The sequence below is a fragment of the Planococcus citri genome, chromosome 2 (assembly GCF_950023065.1).
Source record: "Planococcus citri chromosome 2, ihPlaCitr1.1, whole genome shotgun sequence".
In the NCBI taxonomy this organism is placed as follows: Eukaryota; Metazoa; Arthropoda; class Insecta; order Hemiptera; family Pseudococcidae; genus Planococcus; species Planococcus citri.
The window spans coordinates 49,741,968-49,761,698 of NC_088678.1; the positions used below are offsets into that span (position 1 = coordinate 49,741,968).

A 19,731-nucleotide genomic window follows, 5' to 3' on the forward strand; every position below is an offset into this window, starting at 1 on the left:
AACATTTATACAGCTATAGATTTAAATATGTATTAGACGTACCTATATTTTTTATTGTAAATCAACGTATAAAAATTTCTGTGTCTAGATGTACCGTACATATACGAATATTGAGAACAAAATGAAGGAATCGCTTATTATAATAAATGTAAAAATAAGTATAGGTCTAGGTACTCAAGTCAGTGTTGGAAAAAAAACGGTTTTTTTTAAAAAAGACAAAACAAACAGTTTTTTTTGTTTAAAACGTTTTTTTTGTTTAAAACAGAGTTTTAAACTGCTGGATTCTCATTTGTTTTAAACGTGTTTTAAACATGTTTAAAATATGTTTTAAACACGTTTTTAACACAAATTCATTTGTTTTGGATTTAGTTTTTCAAATATACGTTATCTATAGTCATCAACTTTCAAGATGTGACGTCATAAAAAAGCTATAAGGCTCAAGAAATATTGAAAAATTGAAATCAAAACACAAAATTTGCCTTTAAAAAAAAGTACAGGAAGAAGAATGAAAATCTAAAAATTCAGTTCCTTCAATTTCACAACTTTTTCAACGAGAAATTGAAAAAAAAACGTGTTTTTTTTAGGAAATCGGAGTTGAAAAAAAAACTTGTTTAAAACAAAAAAAAACATTTTAAACAGAATTTTGTTTTAAACACTGTCTGTTTTTTTCTCGACGTTTAAAACACTGTTTTAAACGTTTTAAACATATGGTGCTGTTTTAAACTGACAACACTGACTCAAGTTTTTTCAAACAACCATACAAATTTATGAGTGGATAGCTCATCCAAACGGCAACGAGTTTCAATAATACTCGTCGGAAGTTTCATCGAATGAATTAAACTATTTTCAACATTATTTCGCCGCAAAAAACATCCTTTTTAGTTTTCTTATCTCTCGCGCCCCAGCGTGTATTTACAGTGATCTGTGGACAGAAAATATTGTACGAGGTACATATTAGGTAATGTCTCTTTCACGTTCGTTGGTGACTTGACCTTTGACCCAGGTTTTGATTTTTATGCTGTTTGTCATGTAGGTTGGTAGTGCTACCGAATCCATCCGTACCCTTGTATATACAGGGTGACCCGCGTGTCATGTGAAATATAAAAAAAAACTCGTATAGAAAAAACTTATCGCTTTATTATACAGAGAGGTCATTCCAAGTCAGTTCGACCAAAAAAATGCGATTTTGAAAGTCATGTCCTTCGATTTCGCTCAAATTTTTTTTTAACTATGTACAATATCTACCCACGCAATAAGTAAGAAACCCGGAACAGGGGAGGGTGAGAAGGCTTCAACTTATGTATTTTCACATTGTCTTGAGGTACTCAACTTCAGCAGCGGATTTCACCGATCGAAAGGGCATTGCATTTTCAACTTTTTTAAGTAGGTACCTATTTTGATTTTTTTTTAAGTTGAAATTTCAAAATGGCGACAATGGCGCTGTAAGTGGGAGCTACCATTTAAAATTCTGAAATAATTTCCATAGATGTACCTTTTGAGGGAGCTGACAATTCTAAGGAACAGGTATGGAAATACGCCATCTTTGGTTATAGAAAAAAATTTTTAAGGACTCAATTTATTAATAATACCGCCAATTTACGTTATTTTTTTACTTCATATTCATTTTAATACACAAAATAAACATTTTCCCACCATTTTTTTGATTCCATTTCATTATACGACTGAAATGAAAAAATCACATCACCGTCAAAACTACGAAATCTATACCCGAAAATGGCGTATTTCCAGACAATTCTTTTGTTTCTGAAATAGTGTTCATTTCACCTCCAGGGTGAAAGATTACATAATACAGATAAAAAATGAAATTATATGTATTAGAATTAAAATTGCTTATAGGTAAATAGGTAAGTAATTGAAAGATTATATTCAAATCCACAAATACAAATTATGCGCAATTGCCTCAATGTATTCACTGGTTGGGGGGGGGGGTGAGGCATGAGGAGGGGGGAACTTCAAATTTTGCATATCAAATTTGGAAAAGCCATGCAATCGCCAAGAGAACAAAACTAATAACTAAAGATTGTCAAAACCCTCGTATTTTCAATATTCCTATATTACGCGTCAGGAACATGGATGGTGAAGAAAACAGATCAGAGCAGGATAGACACGTTTGGAATGTACTGTTATAGACAGATGCTCAGAATCTCGACATGGACCAAGAAAAGAACAAACAGGTCAATATTGGAAGAACTAGGTGGGTCATTCCATGCCAAATCGGCGGATTTTTGCACGAGGGGTCTTCGATTTTTTTCAAAATCAGATCATTTGTAGAGGTCATCTAACGATGACGAATGACGCAAACCGGACATTTTTTCGATTTTTTTTTTGACGGAGCTGTGGCGCTTCAAAGTTCTCCAAAATGGCCGAAAATGGAAAATTTCAGTTGCAAATTACTCCGGTTGTACGTGGTATAGAATTTTGAACTTTTTTTCAAATTGTAGTACTTTGAGAGGGTAATCGACAAGTTAAAGCTCTTTAATACAAGTATGGAAATAGATTATACTCTTAAGAAAGTCATAGGATTTTACGTAAGTTTTACGTACTGCGCAGTGCGCGAGCAAGCATCAAATCAGCTGTTCACGTACAACGTTGCACCCCATTGGTTGCTCCACCCACCTCCACCGCGTGACGACACCAACCTGCCATGCGCAGTACGTAATACATACGTAAAATGCTAAGACTTTCTTGAGAGCATAATCTATTTCCATACTTGTATTAAAGAGCTTTACGACAAGTGATGTCAAAATCAGTGTTGCCACTTTCAAAAACCTAAAAAAATCGATTTTAAAACTTATAATTTAAATATAACCACGATCTCGGCGAGTAAAAATTCTGAAAAAATTCTCAGTTTTAGTCCTTTTTATGTAGAATAACATATCAAAAAATTAGACTGGCATCTTTTTTCATTTTTGAGAAAAAAAAAATTACAAGTTTTACAATTGCTGCAAAAGTACCATCCGAAACCTAAAAAATGAAAATTTTTGCATTTTTGAAATATTTTACCAATGTGTAGACGATAATGTGAAAAAAATCCCCCTCCCCCCATTTGTCAACGAATTGACATTTTTCGTGCTATAAATTTTTATTTCAAGAGTGAAATTAATGCATTTTTCGTCAATTTGTCGACAAATTGGGGGGAGGGGGATTTTTTTCACATTATCGTCTACACATCTAATCTAATTAATAGAAAATCCACTTCCCCAGTAGAGAAGATTGATTAATTTTTTGACTTTTCAAAGGATGTACGACGTGATAGACGCGATCCGTTTCGTCACAGAAAAACAGAGTAGCCTCGCTGCGATTGGCTCTTTTTGGTAGGTATTGAAATAGGTGCTATTTTTTTTTTTTTTTTTTAATAATCTCATGGTTCATATCATTTGATTTTGAATTTGTCAGTATTTTTGAAAAGATCTAAAATTCAGATATTTTTCAACTTAAATTTTCAACAACGACGATTCAAATTTAATTAATTGAAAAAATAAATGGTGCTACAACGTATTTTTTTTTAGTAAAAAATGAGAAAAAAATGAAAAATTGATTAGCTGAGTGTGTTTTAGTGCTTGATGCCCTTGACTAGCAGAGAAAAATCTGGCCAATGGCCATCCAGTGTTATGCTTTATCAATTTTCACTATTTCTACATTATGATGTGATGGAGTTTCAATTTTCTATATTTTCAGCAATTTTTAATTCGGATTCTTGATAATTAATGAATCTGTTTCAAGCAATTGGTTGCTATTATTATAACCTGTGTAGTGTGTACTTTATGGGATGTTATTTCTCATTCATTGTTGGTGATGATTGTGATGAATATTGAATAATAATAATACTGTTGATTTCGATCATAGACAATTTTTACTTTTTGAGTGCTTTGCTTTTCAATTTGAATAAATTGAAAAAAAACTGATACCTGTGTATATTGTACTGTACAAGTGTACATAAATAATACAGTTGATTGATAGCAGACTGATTCTCATATTTTTAAATTTTCAACAATTGTGTACTCAATGGGATGTAATTTGTGTTTTATTGTGCCGTGATAAACTGCTTCTTGAGTGACTTTCCTTTTTGAATTTATTTTCAAAAGAAAAAAAAAGTGATACTTGAACTTTTAAGCACTTATTTACACTTCCTAATGTGAATATTAAATAAAGTTGGTTGGTTCCAGTTGTTCATTTCATTTACCTGTAACCTGTGTATATTGTACTGCTGTGCATAATAAATAATACAGCAGTTGATTGATAGCAGACTGATTATCATTTTGAACTTTTTCAACAATCTTTGAATTTCTTAGGTACACATGGACTGATTCAGTTATATGTTGTTGGCTTAATATTTTTATTACATTTTCTCATTTTCTTTTTATGTACATTTCAGATTCAAGCACTCAGCACTGATTATTATCAACAGCAGGCTACAGATTTTGTATTGATCTGTCAGGTCTATTCTACAGAAGGTCGTGTGGGTCGTGTGAATACATAATATTTGCACGTAAAAATTTTTTCGAGTGGCCGTGTTTTTAAACACGTAAATTATTTTCTTGAATAAATGGTCGTGTAGATTTTTTTGCACGTAAAACTCTACTGGTCGTGCATTGCACGTTAAAACATTTTTCATATCTTTTGAATTAAATTCAGCGTACATTGGTCGTGTATTATCATACACGTAAAATAGAATTTGATTTATTTATTACAGTTTTGGTAATACGTTTAGTCATTTGAATAAATAAATTTGAAGTGAAGTTTTCATTTTTTATTTTTGCAACATTCTTGATATAGAATTTCCACTGCTCCAGTAAATAAATTACTCATATTTTCACATTCAATTCAGATTTTTTGCAGCATATAGAAGAGCACTACTCCTTATTCACATAAAATTGAATTCAATTCATTCATTGCTGGTGTTGTAATAGATTTGAATTGAGAAATTTGAAGTGTTGATTTCATTTTTGCAAGGTTAATCTCAACTATAATCTCAACACTATGGAACTTGAAAATGAAATTTTGAATGATTACATTAGTGGTGATACAATAAATAAATTTTTTGAAATCATCAATAAGCAAGGGTTTTCTGTGCATTTTAATGATGTTTATCTCATGGGTATATGGGATTCACATGTATGGAATTATGTTGAAAAGTTTACTGATAAACGAAAGAAATTTTTACAAATATTACCTGATGGACCAATGTCTAATATGGATGATGTGAGACATTGGGTATTATTTGAATTTGGAAAAAAAAATATCATGTATGTGTATGATAGTTTAAATCGTAATTCTATAACTGAGAATCAGATGAAATTTTTGAAACTAAGTACAAATATTAAAAATCCTCAGTTTGTGTATAGAAAAGTTCAACAACAAACAAATGGGAAAGACTGTGGTGTATTTGCATTAGCTTTTGCAACCAGTCGATTATATGGAAGAGATGTGACCCAATTATCTTATTCAATAAGTGATATGCGACATCATTTGCTTGATTTACTTAGAAGAGAAATGATCATTGAATTTACTTATGGCAATTTAAATGAGAATGTTAATTTGAGAACTGAGAATGCAAGTAATTGTAATTTTAATATTAGTTCTGATTCACCATTACATGACAAAGGTATAAATCAGCCTAATATTAATTATTCTGCAATTTATGATGATGGTATTAGTGAAAATATTTATATCCAGAATGATCTATCTAATGATGAAAATATGGAGAAATATATCACTACTGTAGAAGAAATTACAATGTATGATTGTGAAACTGAACAGACAATAACAAATTTTAGTGAAGTTGCTTTAGCTAATGTTGTTCAACTTGAGCATTCATATTATAATAGTAGTGAAGATGATGTGATACTAATGGATCATTCTTATTGTACTTTTGGCCAAAAAAGAATAAAACTGGATAATTTTTCCCATAATATTACTCCAACTTTTGATCATAGTAACTTTTCAGATAAAATGCCAGCCCATCATTGTGGAATCCTTAATTATGAATGTAATTTCTGTTCTGCACTACATTTCAAAGGAGAATTACCCTGGGATGGTAAATATACTCAATGTTGTCAGAAAGGTAGAGTAAAAATTGAGCATCCAAAATCAATAGTTTCAATACATGAACTTCTAACAAATGTTCTGCACCCTAAACACAAAAATTTTATGACAAATATAAGACAATACAATAGTGCTTTGTCATTTGCATCTTGTGGTGCTCAAATTGATACACTTTCTGGTACTGGGCCTTATTGTTATAGAATTCATGGACAAATATATCATAAAACTACTCATTGTCAAACCTCATCAACATTCCCGCCAAAATATGCTCAATTATATTTTCTCGATAGTGAGGAAGCATTAAATGAACGTTTGAAAGTCAATGCTAATAAAGGATGTGACAAGGATTTATTAAAAGATTTGGATTTAGCGATACGGTCAGTTAATCCATATGCAAAAAGCTATAGAATGTTGAAAACCTTGGAAAATGAAGAAATAAGTAGGCAGTCACAAAATTCCACCACAGTAGCAACTGAAAATAATGTTTCCATGATGATACGTCAAGATAGAACTGTTGATTGTAGGCGCTATAATTTACCTAATTGTAGTGAAGTGGCTGTTATATTCAAAAACAATGATGGTGCTCCACCTTTTCAACGTGATATTCGCATTTATCCAAAATCTGAGAATAATAATGAGTTTATAAATATCAATATTCTTAGCTGTAATTTAGACCCCATGTGTTATACTCTAATGTTTCCTTATGGAGAACCTGGATGGGAGCCTAATATGCTCAGTGTAATTCAAAATGATGATGAAAAAGAAAAGCACATAACGATGTTGCAATATAAAAAATCTAAATTAGCTATAACTAGAAAACAACAAAATCCTTTGCTAAACTATGGAAAATTACTTCAACAATATGTTGTTGATTCTTATGTGCAAGTTGAAGCCTACAGATTGAATTATGTGAAAAATCATCAACAAGATTTGAGAGTAGAAAGTTACACTGGTTTAATGGATTATATGAGAAATAAAACAGATGAATATGGTTGTGATGTAGGAAAGCAAGTTATTTTACCTAGCACTTTTGAAGGTTCCCCTAGAAATATGAGAGAAAAGTATTTAGATGCAATGTCAATTGTTGGTAGGTTTGGATCCCCAGATCTATTCATTACATTCACTTGCAATCCTAAATGGCCAGAAATATCAGATAATTTATTATACTCACAAACTGCAAGTGATAGACCTGATTTAGTATGCAGAGTATTTTCATTAAAATATAAAGAATTGATTTATGATATTGTAGAAAATAAAATATTTGGAGAAGTAAGTGGTTATGTTTACACTATAGAATTTCAAAAACGAGGCCTACCACATGCCCATATGTTATTTATTTTGAAAGATAAAATATTGAGTAGTGAAATGATTGATAGATTTGTTAGTGCTGAAATTCCAGATCCTAATGTTTATCCTGCATTACATGAAATAGTCAAAAATAATATGATTCATGGTCCTTGTGGTGCAATGAAACCTAATGCTTATTGTATGGAAAATGGAAAATGTGTAAAAGGGTTTCCAAAAACTTTTCAGAATGAAACTTGCATGGACAGAGCAGGTTATCCTTCCTACAGGCGTAGAAATGATATCAAAATTACTAAAAATGGTATCACTTATGATAATAGATATGTTGTTCCTTATAATAGGTACCTATCAAAGAAATATAATGCACATATCAACGTTGAAGTGTGTACAACTGTAAAAAGTGTAAAGTATATTTTTAAATATATTTATAAAGGTTATGATTGCGCATGTATTAAAATAATGCATCAAGGAGTTTCGTTATTAATGTATGATGAAATAGAATCCTACTTAGATTGTCGCTACATAAGTGCATGTGAAGCTGCATGGAGATTATTTGAATTGAAGTTACATGATCGGTCACATAGTGTCATTCGTTTACAAGTTCACTTACCAGGTGAACAAAATGCAATATTTGAGAAAGGAAATGAAGATGTAGGTTTACAACGAACTAAGAGTACTCTTTTAGCTTGGTTTGAATTGAATAAAAAAGATGCTGATAGTAAAAAATATAAATATACTGAAATACCTCAACATTATGTGTTCAATAAGAGCAAACAGGTTTGGTCACCAAGAAAACAACATTTCAATGTTGTATCACGAATGTACATGGTAAATTCAAAAAATGTGGAATTGTTTTATCTGAGAACGTTACTTTTACATTGTTTAGGTTCAACAAGCTATGAAGACATTCGTACTGTGAATAATATTTGTTATAATACATTTGAAGAAGCAGCTTTAGCAAAAGGTCTCATTAAAAATAATAACAGTTATATTCAAACTTTGCAAGAAATGAGTGTTTTTGCAATGCCTGCAGAATTGAGAAATACATTTTGTTATATTTGTTTGTTTTGTATTGAGAGTAATGCAACCATTTTATGGAATAAATTTTGTGATCTATTATCAGAAGATTTTCAGAAGCAGTATTCTGACCCTATTATTGCACATCAAAAAGCTTTACAAGAAATTGATAAACTTTTACAGTTACATAATACTTCCTGTGAAAAATTGCAATTACCTATTGATAGAGAAATATTAAGAAATTTAGCTGAACAAGAAGATGTCAATGATTATATTCCGATAATTGATGAGCAAGTATTACAATTACGCATAGATTCACTAAATGAGAAACAATTGATAATATTTAATGAAATAAAAAATGCATTTGAAAATAAAAATAGTTTGCAGAGATGTTTTTTTGTTGATGGACCTGGAGGGTGTGGAAAGACCTATTTATATAATACAATTGTGCAATATGTGCAAAGTAAGCATGCAATTGTTTTCTCATTTGCAACCACTGGTATAGCTGCACTTCTATTAGAAAATGGTCGCACTGCTCATAGTGGTTTCAAATTGCCTGTGCCAATTTTAGATGATTCAATTTCATTTATAAAAGCTGGTTCCAAAGAAGCTGAGGAATTTAAAAAATGTGAAATGATTATTATTGATGAATGTTCTATGATGGACAAGTATATTTTAGAATGTATTGACAGATTCTTGAGATTCATTATGCAAAATGATTGTAAATTTGGAAATAAAATCATGATTTTAGGTGGTGATTTCAGACAAACTTTACCTGTGGTTCCTAGAGCAAATGCTACTGTTATACTTGAACACTGCTTAATATATAGTTCTTTATGGCGTCATTTTAAATTTTTTTCATTGACTGAAAATATAAGGTGCACTAATAATATTTTTAATGCTTGGTTGTTATCAATAGGAAATGGAAGTATGAATGATAGTGACGATAAAATTGAAATACCACAAAAATACATTTCAAAGAATCTTATTGCAGATATCTATGGTAGCGATTTCAGCAAAAATGTAGTCAAATCAAAAACAATTCTTTGTGCACTCAATTCCACTGCATTAACAGTGAATAATGAAATTTTACGATTGATAAATGGAGAAGAAACAATTTATTATAGTTCTGATAAAGTTCAAAGTGATGATCCCTTAGAAATTGAACGGTACCCTTTAGATTTTTTATATACCCAAACACCTTCTGGAATGCCTCCTCATGAGTTACGCCTAAAAGTTGGATGTGTAGTTATGTTATTACGAAACTTAAATGTCCGAGAAGGTTTGTGCAATGGAACAAGATTATTAATAGTAAAATTATTTAATCATTTCATTCAATGTGAAATTTTGACTGGTATACATGCAGATAAAATAGTCAATATACCACAAATTGATTTATTACCAAGTGATTCTACCTTACCATTTCAATTAAAAAGAACTCAATTTCCAGTAATTCCTGCTTTTGCTATGACCATAAATAAAAGTCAAGGTCAAACATTTGAATTTGTTGGAGTGAACTTGACTCATGAAGTTTTCGCACATGGACAATTATATACTGCCTTCTCCAGAGTAAAAAATGAAAATAATTTTAAAGTACAGTTATCCTCTGAATGTGTAAACTTTAAAACAAAAAATATTGTGTATAGAAGTGTTGTATCTTAGTTTATCGCCCTTTTGCATTCATTTTATAATTTTTGAATATTCAATTTCAAAGTTGCAATGCAATGCTACTCTACTTCTACTTTCTGAGTCCTACACTTCTACATCTACTTGTGGATGTAGATGTAGAATAAATGCATATAATACTACAATTTCTACAAGTAAAATGACAACCCTGACTGTTCTACATACATACTCTTCTTCACACTTGCAGCATTGTCCACACGGGCCACTAGTCTAATTAATAGAAAATCCACTTCCCCAGTAGAAGAGATTGATTAATTTTTTGGCTTTTTCACCGTTGTAGCCTGTAGGACGCGATCCAGTTTTTTTGTCATAGATAGTGGAGTAGCCTCGCTATGATTGGTTCGTTTTGAACTTTAGTAGGTGTATGAAATGTAGGCGCAAACAAATACGGATTTTTAATTTTTTTTTTTTAAATTAATGTTTTTAAATTTGAAATTTTTAAAGTCGGTATTTTTTATTTTTAAAATAATTATTAATTAGATTATTTTATTGACAGTATTTTTGAAAATTATTGAAATAGAAAAATCAGAAAAATGATTTTTAAACGTACTTAAGATGATTTTCATTTTTCAAAAATATAATTATCAATTAGCAGGATTTGTATTAATTATTGATTGACGGGGGTTGAGTGAAATGTGAGGGTTTTTAAAAATTATTATTGATCAGGATTCGAGTTTGATCTGATGGGGAAATTAACTATCAAGTAGGTATGGTGTATGGTGATTGGTGTGGGTTGTGGACGTAGAGTGTGGAGTGAGATGAGATGAGATGAGATGATTTTTACAAATTAAGTCTTGAATATTAATAATTAGGATTCGTGTTTGATTGGTAGGTATTTAGGTAAGTACGTGTGAAATGTAGATGTGATTGTGAACGCGGATACAGCTTTTGTAGGTATCCTTTGGAAACAACCACGATAATTTTGAATTGAATCACGATTACTATTTTTTTTTATCACTTTGTGAAAAGAAAACTGATGATCGCGTTCACGTTTCACGAATCAGGATTGTCATCTTGACAGATTTTTTTTAAATTGCGCGATCATGATCAAATTGAATGGTCGCGATCGTTCAGTTTATAACAACGATGGGAAAGTATATTGTTGAGCGAGACGATTTTCAAAAATCAATTACCAGGATTGACTTTTGATTTGAGGGGGAAACATGGTGTTCTGTGTTAGGTGAGATGATTTTCAAAAATTAATTACCAGATTGTTTTCTGATTTGATAGGGAAGGATTTTCAAAAATTGATTGTAAGGGTTTTTGAGGGTTTTGTGGAAGGGACAGACTTACTGTGAATTAATGTTTTCAGGATTGGTGGTTAGATTTTTTGATTTGATGGGGAAATATTATACTGAGTCAGATGAGATGATTTTCAAAAGTTCAAAACTGAATAATTACCTACATATTAGAATTTGTGTTTGAGCGTGAGATGAGATGATTTTCAAAAATTCTGATGTTTGATTTGATTTAAGGGGAAAAACTGTGTTGACTGTAAAATTAGGTGCCACAGATCGGGAAAGTCACAAAAAAAAATGACCCCGATTCAAATGGCGCGATTTATCCATAAAATTGAATCCAATTCAAAATCAGTGATTCAATTTTCAAATGAATCCGATTCAGAATCAAATTCAATAGACTCACAATTTAAAAAATCGTGATTTGCGATTCAATGTTGCTATTTTTGCTCTGCTGAAGATTTGAAATGCAAATTATTTGACATAAAATCAAATCATACAGTAGGTACTTAGGTAGTTACCTATTTCGGACGAATTTTGTGGCGTTTTTTTGTTGAAAAATTGTTTGTTTTTAAACAGCTTTTTGAGGTTTCAAATAAAACGGATTGGTAGCTTGAAGCTTCAAAACGACTTTAAAGCGTATTGAAATTGGTTTGCAGAGTGAATTTTGAGTTTCGACTTTCAAACTCTATTTTGATGAACTTTTGTGGAAATTTCAAGTTTCTAAAATTTGCTGGAGGCTCTAGGAATTTTCAAGAAATCGCTGGAGGCTCCAAAATTACTTGAACTCACCTGCGGTAGATTTGATATCCCGTTAAAATTGGGGTGCATAGTAAATTTTGAATTTCCAACTCTTAGTTTGGGAAAATTTTATGGAAATTTCAAGTACTGAAAAACCTGCTGGAGGCTCCAGTAATTTCCAAAAGGTAACTGGACTGCTCTAAAATGACTGGAAATCTATATAAAGTCCTCTTCATGCTGCGTACATACTTAGTTAGTTTAGCTGAAACAGCCTGAAACTTTGTGTTCTCAATTTTCGAGATGAACACTTGAACAGTGCTCTCACCGCTCAGTGCTCAAAAATTTGACGAGACATTTTGCATCACAAAAACACTCTGAACGTCTGAACTATTTAACCATCGAGTAAATTCAAAATTGCTGCAATTTATGAATTCAATTAATTTAACATAAGAGCCATTGAAAAAAATAAAATCAATGTAACAGCCCTCTCTTACTAAGTAGTTAGTTGCTTGAGTACTCTACATACAGGGGCCACTACCCTACCACACTACCTTAAATTTTTCAAAAATATCCACTACTATCCAGTTCCACACGAGCCTACACGGGTCCACTAGTTGGTAAAATATTTCAAAAATGCAAAAATTTTAATTTTTTAGGTTTCGGATGGTACTTTTGCAGCAATTGTAAAACTTGTAATTTTTTTCTCTCGAAAATGAAAAAAGATGCCAGTCTAATTTTTTGATATGTTATTCTACATAAAAAGGACTAAAACTGAGAATTTTTTCAGAATTTTTACTCGCCGAGATCGTGGTTATATTTAAATTATAAGTTTTAAAATCGATTTTTTTAGGTTTTTGAAAGTGGCAACACTGATTTTGACATCACTTGTCGATTACCCTCTCAAAGTACTACAATTTGAAAAAAAGTTCAAAATTCTATACCACGTACAACCGGAGTAATTTGCAACTGAAATTTTCCATTTTCGGCCATTTTGGAGAACTTTGAAGCGCCACAGCTCCGTCAAAAAAAAATCGAAAAAATGTCCGGTTTGCGTCATTCGTCATCGTTTGATGACCTCTACAAATGATCTGATTTTGAAAAAAATCGAAGACCCCTCGTGCAAAAATCCGCCGATTTGGCATGGAATGACCCAGGTGTGAAGGACAGACTCAGCACCATGGTAAGAAGGAGGATCTTAAGATAATTTTGGACAGATATGAGATAGTGTGACAGGACAACCTAGAAAAGCTGACTGTTCAAGGATACATGGAGGGAACGAGATCACGCGGAAGATCACCCACAAGGTACAGGGACCTGATAAGAAAGGCTATGGCTAAGGCTAACTCGGCCTTAAAGTGCACCAGGGAAGGGAAGCTGAAAAGTCACGATGTTCGGATTTGAGTGAACGACGAAGAAGAAGATCGTGTGATACGAGTATGTCAATTGATATTTTTTCAAGGTTGTAGAGTTAGAATCTGGAGTTATTTTTTGATAGGGTGGAAGGTGCGGCGTGGAGAGGGGGCAGGGCTTAAAACCACCATAACCATTGTTTTTCGATTGGTTTTAATCACTACCTCAACCATTTCAAATTCTTTTTGTGTACCTATTTCAAAAACAACAACAAAAAACCAGTATGTTGGGAAAACAATTGGATTGAAAAAACCAAAACCACCAAAAAGTTGTGTTCTTTGGAGAAAATCACAAGTATCACAACCACAAGAACCATTTCAATTTTCAAATAATTTCAAATGTAACCATAACCAATAACAACCAATTTCATGAAATGGTTCTTTTTGGTTGCTGAATTTTATTCAATTTTTCCAGACCAGTGATGGAAATTTTCTGTTTTTTGGTCTCAAATCAGACATTATTCGTACCTTAATTTGTTTTTTGGTAAATTTATTTGAAAATTCAAAATTGTTTTTGATATCAAAACCACCATAACCACCAAACCCATTTAAAACTTTGACATGGTTTTTGATATGAATAACCACCACCATCACAAAAAATGTATTATTACAAAACCAAAACTACATCCAGTAATTCCACACCATATTAAAAAAAAATTGAAACCATTTCAAAACCAGAACCAGAAAAACTGTGATTGAAAACCCAATTCAGAATTCAGTCAGAAACCATAACCAAAAACCATTATTTTTGAGTCCTTTGAAAACCACCTATCATCAACAACCAATAAAATCCAAATGGTTTTAAGCCCTGAGAGGGGGAAATTTCAAGCAGAAGAGAAGAGAAAACACAATATTGCTAGATTACCTATATGAGTTTTGTTTCAAAACATGTTCTGATTTTATACAAAAAATTGTCAACTTTGAACATTAGTGGTACCTACCTACCTAATCTAAGTATAAGAAAACATGAAAAAGTTAATTTGGAATATTTCACCTCCCCACGTCTCACACCCCACCTTTACAAAAAAATGATTCCAGATTCAAATTTTACGACCTCAATCAAAAACATTTAATCAACATAATATAATAGGCCTACACATTGATGAGGGTCAAACCCAAATTATCACCATTTTGGAGGGTTAGGTTTGTGGCCCACTCTGTGTGGTGGTACTGGTACCGCCGTACCGGTGGTGAAAGAAACACAATTTCAAAAAAATCTTGCACAGCGCACAAGATCAACCAACTTTTCCCTAACGGCCTAACAGAAAGGATACAAGTAATTTACTAAAAATTTTCAGTACTCCAGTAGGTACCAAAAATTACTGGTACTTTACCAAAAATTACCAGTAATTTACCAAAAATCACTGGTAATTTATCAAAAATCACCGCAGTAATTTACCAGAAATTATTGGTAATTAACCAAAAATTATACGCTTATTACCAAAAATTACCAGTTGATTCACATAATGTATCAATATTAATAATTTAATTCTATCTAACACTTTTGGCTGTATTTCATTAAGCTTTAAATTAGATCATGTAAGTAGGGCACCCTGTCTTAAGACGGCGCACTTTTTTTTTCTGAAGCCTGGTACTCCTAAATTATCCAACCAAAATGGATAAAAATTTGATGGAAGGTCCATCAGACTATCATCTACTACTTACCACCAGAAACGAAAAACTTTTGGTTTCAAACTCTTGTCTCAATCAAATAAATAATAAATTGTAAGTTAGGTCAAATGTGCCGACGGCGCAAATTCATTATTCCTAAGATGGCGCAAATCCAATTTCGAAGTAAAACTGTAACTATATCGTTTGAATTCAATTGAAATTATCATTTTGAATGAATTAGGATCCCTAATTTACCCCATTTTAATTGTTTAAAGGCTGCTAGAGTTTTTTCAGTGAATTTGGCTGACAATCCCACTTTTTTCAATCTTTTTGCAATAATAGGTACATTTTTTTTATGAAATATTTTTAACAGAAACGTGTAACATTAGGCACACTATATACACTACTACACAATTCACCTAAATCTACCCATTTTTGTTGACGAAAAGCTGCTGCTTTTGCGGCTGCGCCATCATAGGACTGGTTATACGAATTCAAATTTTAGTCAATTTTGAATGAACATAAACATTAATGAAAAAACTGAGTAGCGCATTAAAAAGTACCTTGATAAAATTTTGCACATTATAAGATATTTTCAGTCACTTTTAGTAATGAAACCAATTTGGAAGAGCTTCCGGCAAAAATTGCAACAATTGAATTTTTAAGCAAAAAAACAAAAATGTGTTCTTAAGAAAGCAAGGTAATTGTTCGAGCGGGTAGACTATGTTGAAAAGTCGAAGATGTGAAGCACAAAGACAGGGTGCAGTTGGTTTTTACATCAGCTTTGCCAGACGCCAGAAATTTGAATTGCGCCGTCTTAGGAACTGCGCCATCATATGGCAGGGTCCCCATTGATTTTGCAATTGAAGCATGTGTTTCCAAAACGCACCAAGTCCAAAAAAATATTGATAAGAAATTCATGGTACTTAGTACTATTTGGAAACGTAGAAATGTCCCAAATTGGCTGATTTTTTGATATGTTGTAGCCAAGACCCTTGGGCACAACATATCAAAAAATCAGCCATTTTGGGCCGTAACTTTATGCTAGGTGGCCTTGCAATCTCAGAATCTTTGAAAATGGACTTAGCACGTTTTGGAAACACATGCTTTAATTAGTTATAGTGGAGAATGTTCATTACGAGGATTAGGTAATTTCTTTTTTTTTCAATTCATTAAATCGCATTCAAATAAAATTGAATGAAATTCAACTTGCAAACTTTTAGCTTTTGGCTTGGTACAAAAATCTGTCCAGCTTTCGGCTAGCTTTTCATCCCTGGTAAGATCAATTCACCTATCTATCTTACTCCTACATACAATTACCTACTCTGCTGGGAAAGCTTTTGTTTTTATTAAACATGGCACACGAGTACCTCGGTACCTATACTTTCTTCTTCTTACGAAATAAATCGAAACCTTGGTAATTAATTTACGAAATAGAAATTAGGTATATGTACTTAATAGAAGAACATAAATGAATTACTTTCAAGAAATGTTTTTCTATGGGTAAATCGAGGACGTAAAGATATTCTTGGCCGGCTTTCAAAGGACAACTTGACTTCACTTTGCCTGGCATAGTGTATATGCTACCACAAATATCGTTGCCATGCACTCCTGGAAATCCGGTGATAACTCCCATCACCATACCTTCGAGAATGCTGTACAATTTTTCATAATCCTGATCTAAAATTTAGGTAGAAATTGACTTATTAGTTAAGATTTTTTAAATTGTCGGGAGACTCGCATAAGGATCTATTGCATCCCCTGCCGATCCTCCGGGACAACTTTTTTCTCAAGGGGGGAATCCTAAGGAACATTTCTAGCCCTTGTCCTCAAAAAAAAAAAAAAAAAAAGACATGGCCCTATTCACGAAATGTCTCGGCCATTTCAATTGATGGGTCAGCAGTACCAGAAATCGATGCACAAAAATATGTTACGAGCTGGAATAGGGGACCCTGTCCTAAGACGTCGCACTTTTTTTCCCGAAGCCTGATACTTCTAATCTATTCAACCAAAATGGACAAAATTTGACGAAAGGTCATTCAGACTATTACCACCAAAGTCTTAGGCCATTTGGTTTCAAACAGGTCAAATGGCGCCCTCTTAGGAATGGGCAGGTGTTAAATGTTAAAACTGGAATGCATAATAAATTTCGGTTTTCCAACTCCATTTGATGAAATTAAAAAGTTTCAAAAATCTGCTGGAGATTCCAGGAATTTTAAAAAAGTGACTGGAGGCTCTAAAATGACTTTGAACCCACCTGAAGCCGTTTTTAGAGTGTGCTAAAATTGGAGTGCAGAGTAAATTTCCGCTTTTCATCTCCGTGTGCTGAAATTTTGTGAAAATTTCAAGTTTCAGAAATCTACTGGAGGCTTCAGTGATTTTCAAAAAGTCGCTGGAGACTCCAAAACGACTTAAAATCTACCTGCAGTCGACTTCGTAGCGTATTGAAACTAGTTTGCAGAATGAATTTCGTCTTTCCAACTCCATTATTTGATGAAATTTTGTAGGAATTTCAAGTTTCAAAAACCTGCTGGAGGGTTCAGAACAACTCTAAACGATCTGAATCAGTTTCCAATCGATTTGGCACGTTGAAAATAGGGTATATTCTAAATTCCAGTTTTCTAGGTCAATTTGGTAAAATTTTGATTTTTCCATCATTTTTGGCCTAAATAAATTTGATTTTCAAAAATTCACCAAAAATCGAGAAAGGCGCTTAAGCGTTTGAAATTTTGTCAGATGATAAATGTTTGCCTGCTCATTCAATCTACCTTTGTAAGGTACGAGTTTAAAAAATTTCGTGTAAGTCCTATGGTGGAACGCAAAATCTGCGATTTCGGCTCACCAGTCATAGTCAATCAAAATGGTCACCATTTCGTGAGTAGGGCATGGTTTTTTTTTTTTTTTTGAGCACAAGGGCTAGAAATGTTCCTTAGGACTCTCCCTTCAAGAAAAAAGTTGTCCCGGAGGATTTGTAGGGGGTGCAATAAATCTTTATCTTACTTACCAGGTGTAAACGTGATTTCAGCATGCATACTAGTTAATTTTTTGGCGGTGCATGGCGGAGTAGGGCAGCCTGTTATTTCAAAAACAGCAGGAACGACCGGAGCTAAAATTAAACTCAACATTTTAGTTTGATTTTCAACATCTAGCCTTCCTACGATGAGAGTTTTTTATCGTAAAATCACGCTCACCAGTTTTACACGGTTTGACTTGAGTTTCTGAAAAAACACTCGACACGTAGGCTGTCAGAAAAAATGTCACGAACAACGCGCCATACATGATTGTCGATTTCACTCGCGATGAAAAAAGCAAAATGAGCGAAAAAATCGATCTATTAAAATTTTATAATGTAATTTGTGGTCGTTCTGATGCGTTTAGCACTAATAATAACATATGATTAGATGCGTCGTAAAAATTAAGTTATGAAGTTTTTCAGTTTTAATTATAAAGTGCATTTTTTTTATTCGTAGGTAATTAAAAACTAACGTACCTACAACTCTTATTATAAATATGTGTATGTTGTGAAATTAATGTTCTGCATACAAATTTTCCATCATGTCTTTTTACGAGATTAAGCCTACGAGTAAGTGTATGGGTGAAGGTATAGGTATACCTATTTTTCAACATGGTGGTGATTATATTATAGTGAGGAAACTATTGAAAAAATTACGATACGTTTTTCCTGAAGCCAATAGGTACCTATAGGTGAAAAAAATTTCTTTTTACATAAAAATATTGCAACAATTTATATCCAGTTGTATTACACGTACCTATCTTCAAATTTAACTTATTTTTTTTTTTTAATACGTAGGTACTAGGTACATACATATGGAATTTGGGTAAACTTGTCCAATCTTTTGAAAAATGATTCCTACTCTTACTCTGTTACATTTTGCGCTGGGACAGGAACCATTCGAACTGGCATTATTCAGTTTGAACGAAACCAAACTACTTAGATCGAAAGAACATAATTATTGTCCTAAAACACTGGTGGGCCTCGTAGCCAAAATATCACACTGCTAAAGTTCACTTTTGTTTTGGAGGAGATTTTTTTCACATGCCCGTCTACCTACATATTGTTGAAATATTTCAAAAATGCAAAAATATTCATTTTTTATAGGTTCCTGCTTTTGTTTAAAATGGTGGCGACATTTTTTCAATTTGTTTCACTCTTAAAATTACCTATAGCACGAAAAATGGAATTTCTCGTCAATTCGTTGACAAATTAAAGGGGATGGTTTTTTTTTCACATGTTCGTTTAAACATTGGTAAAATATCTCAAAAATGCAAAAATTTTCATTTTTTCAGGTTTCTGATGGTATTTTTGCAACAAGTGTAAAAAAAATGCCAGTCCAATTTTTTGGTATGTTATTCTACATAAAAAGGACTAAAACTGAGAATTTTTTCAGAATTTTTACTCGCCAAGATCGTGGTTATACATATTTAAATTATAAGTTTTTAAATCGATTTTTTTTAGGTTTTTGAAAGTGGCAGCACTGATTTAGATATCATTCGTCGATTACCCTCTCAAAGTACTGCAATTAGGAAAAAAGTTTAAAATTCTATACTACCTACGTACAACCGGAGCAATTTGCAATTGAAATTTTCCATTTTCGGCCATTTTGAAGAACTTCGAAGCCCCACAGCTCCGTCAAAAA

At 32.4% G+C, this 19,731-nt stretch overlaps 1 protein-coding gene and 1 long non-coding RNA gene across 2 annotated transcripts; one reads left to right on the forward strand and one right to left on the reverse strand.

Moving 5' to 3' along the window:
• Positions 1 to 32: 32 nt before the first annotated feature.
• LOC135836272 (NPC intracellular cholesterol transporter 2-like) lies at positions 33 to 18,412 on the reverse strand. The gene is made up of 4 exons (XM_065350999.1): positions 18,265 to 18,412; positions 18,078 to 18,179; positions 16,554 to 16,753; positions 33 to 922 (listed from the first exon to the last, which is right to left on the reverse strand). The coding sequence occupies exons 1-4, from the start codon at positions 18,350 to 18,352 to the stop codon at positions 836 to 838; spliced, it is 477 nt and encodes a 158-aa protein (XP_065207071.1). The 5' UTR covers positions 18,353 to 18,412; the 3' UTR covers positions 33 to 835.
• Positions 3,201 to 4,760, forward strand: LOC135836273 (uncharacterized). The gene is made up of 2 exons (XR_010557013.1): positions 3,201 to 4,313; positions 4,397 to 4,760. It is a non-coding gene; the product is annotated as an uncharacterized LOC135836273 (long non-coding RNA).
• Positions 18,413 to 19,731: the final 1,319 nt, after the last annotated feature.

Coding starts and splice junctions, on each gene's coding strand:
- LOC135836272 (XM_065350999.1), bottom strand. CDS start 18,352: ATGTATGGCGCGTTGTTCGTGACATTTTTTCTGACAGCCTACGTGTCG. Junction 16,754..18,077: donor TGAAATCACGTTTACACCTG/GTAAGTAAGATA, acceptor CCTAAATTTTAG/ATCAGGATTATGAAAAATTG. Junction 923..16,553: donor TAGAAAAACATTTCTTGAAA/GTAATTCATTTA, acceptor TTCTGTCCACAG/ATCACTGTAAATACACGCTG.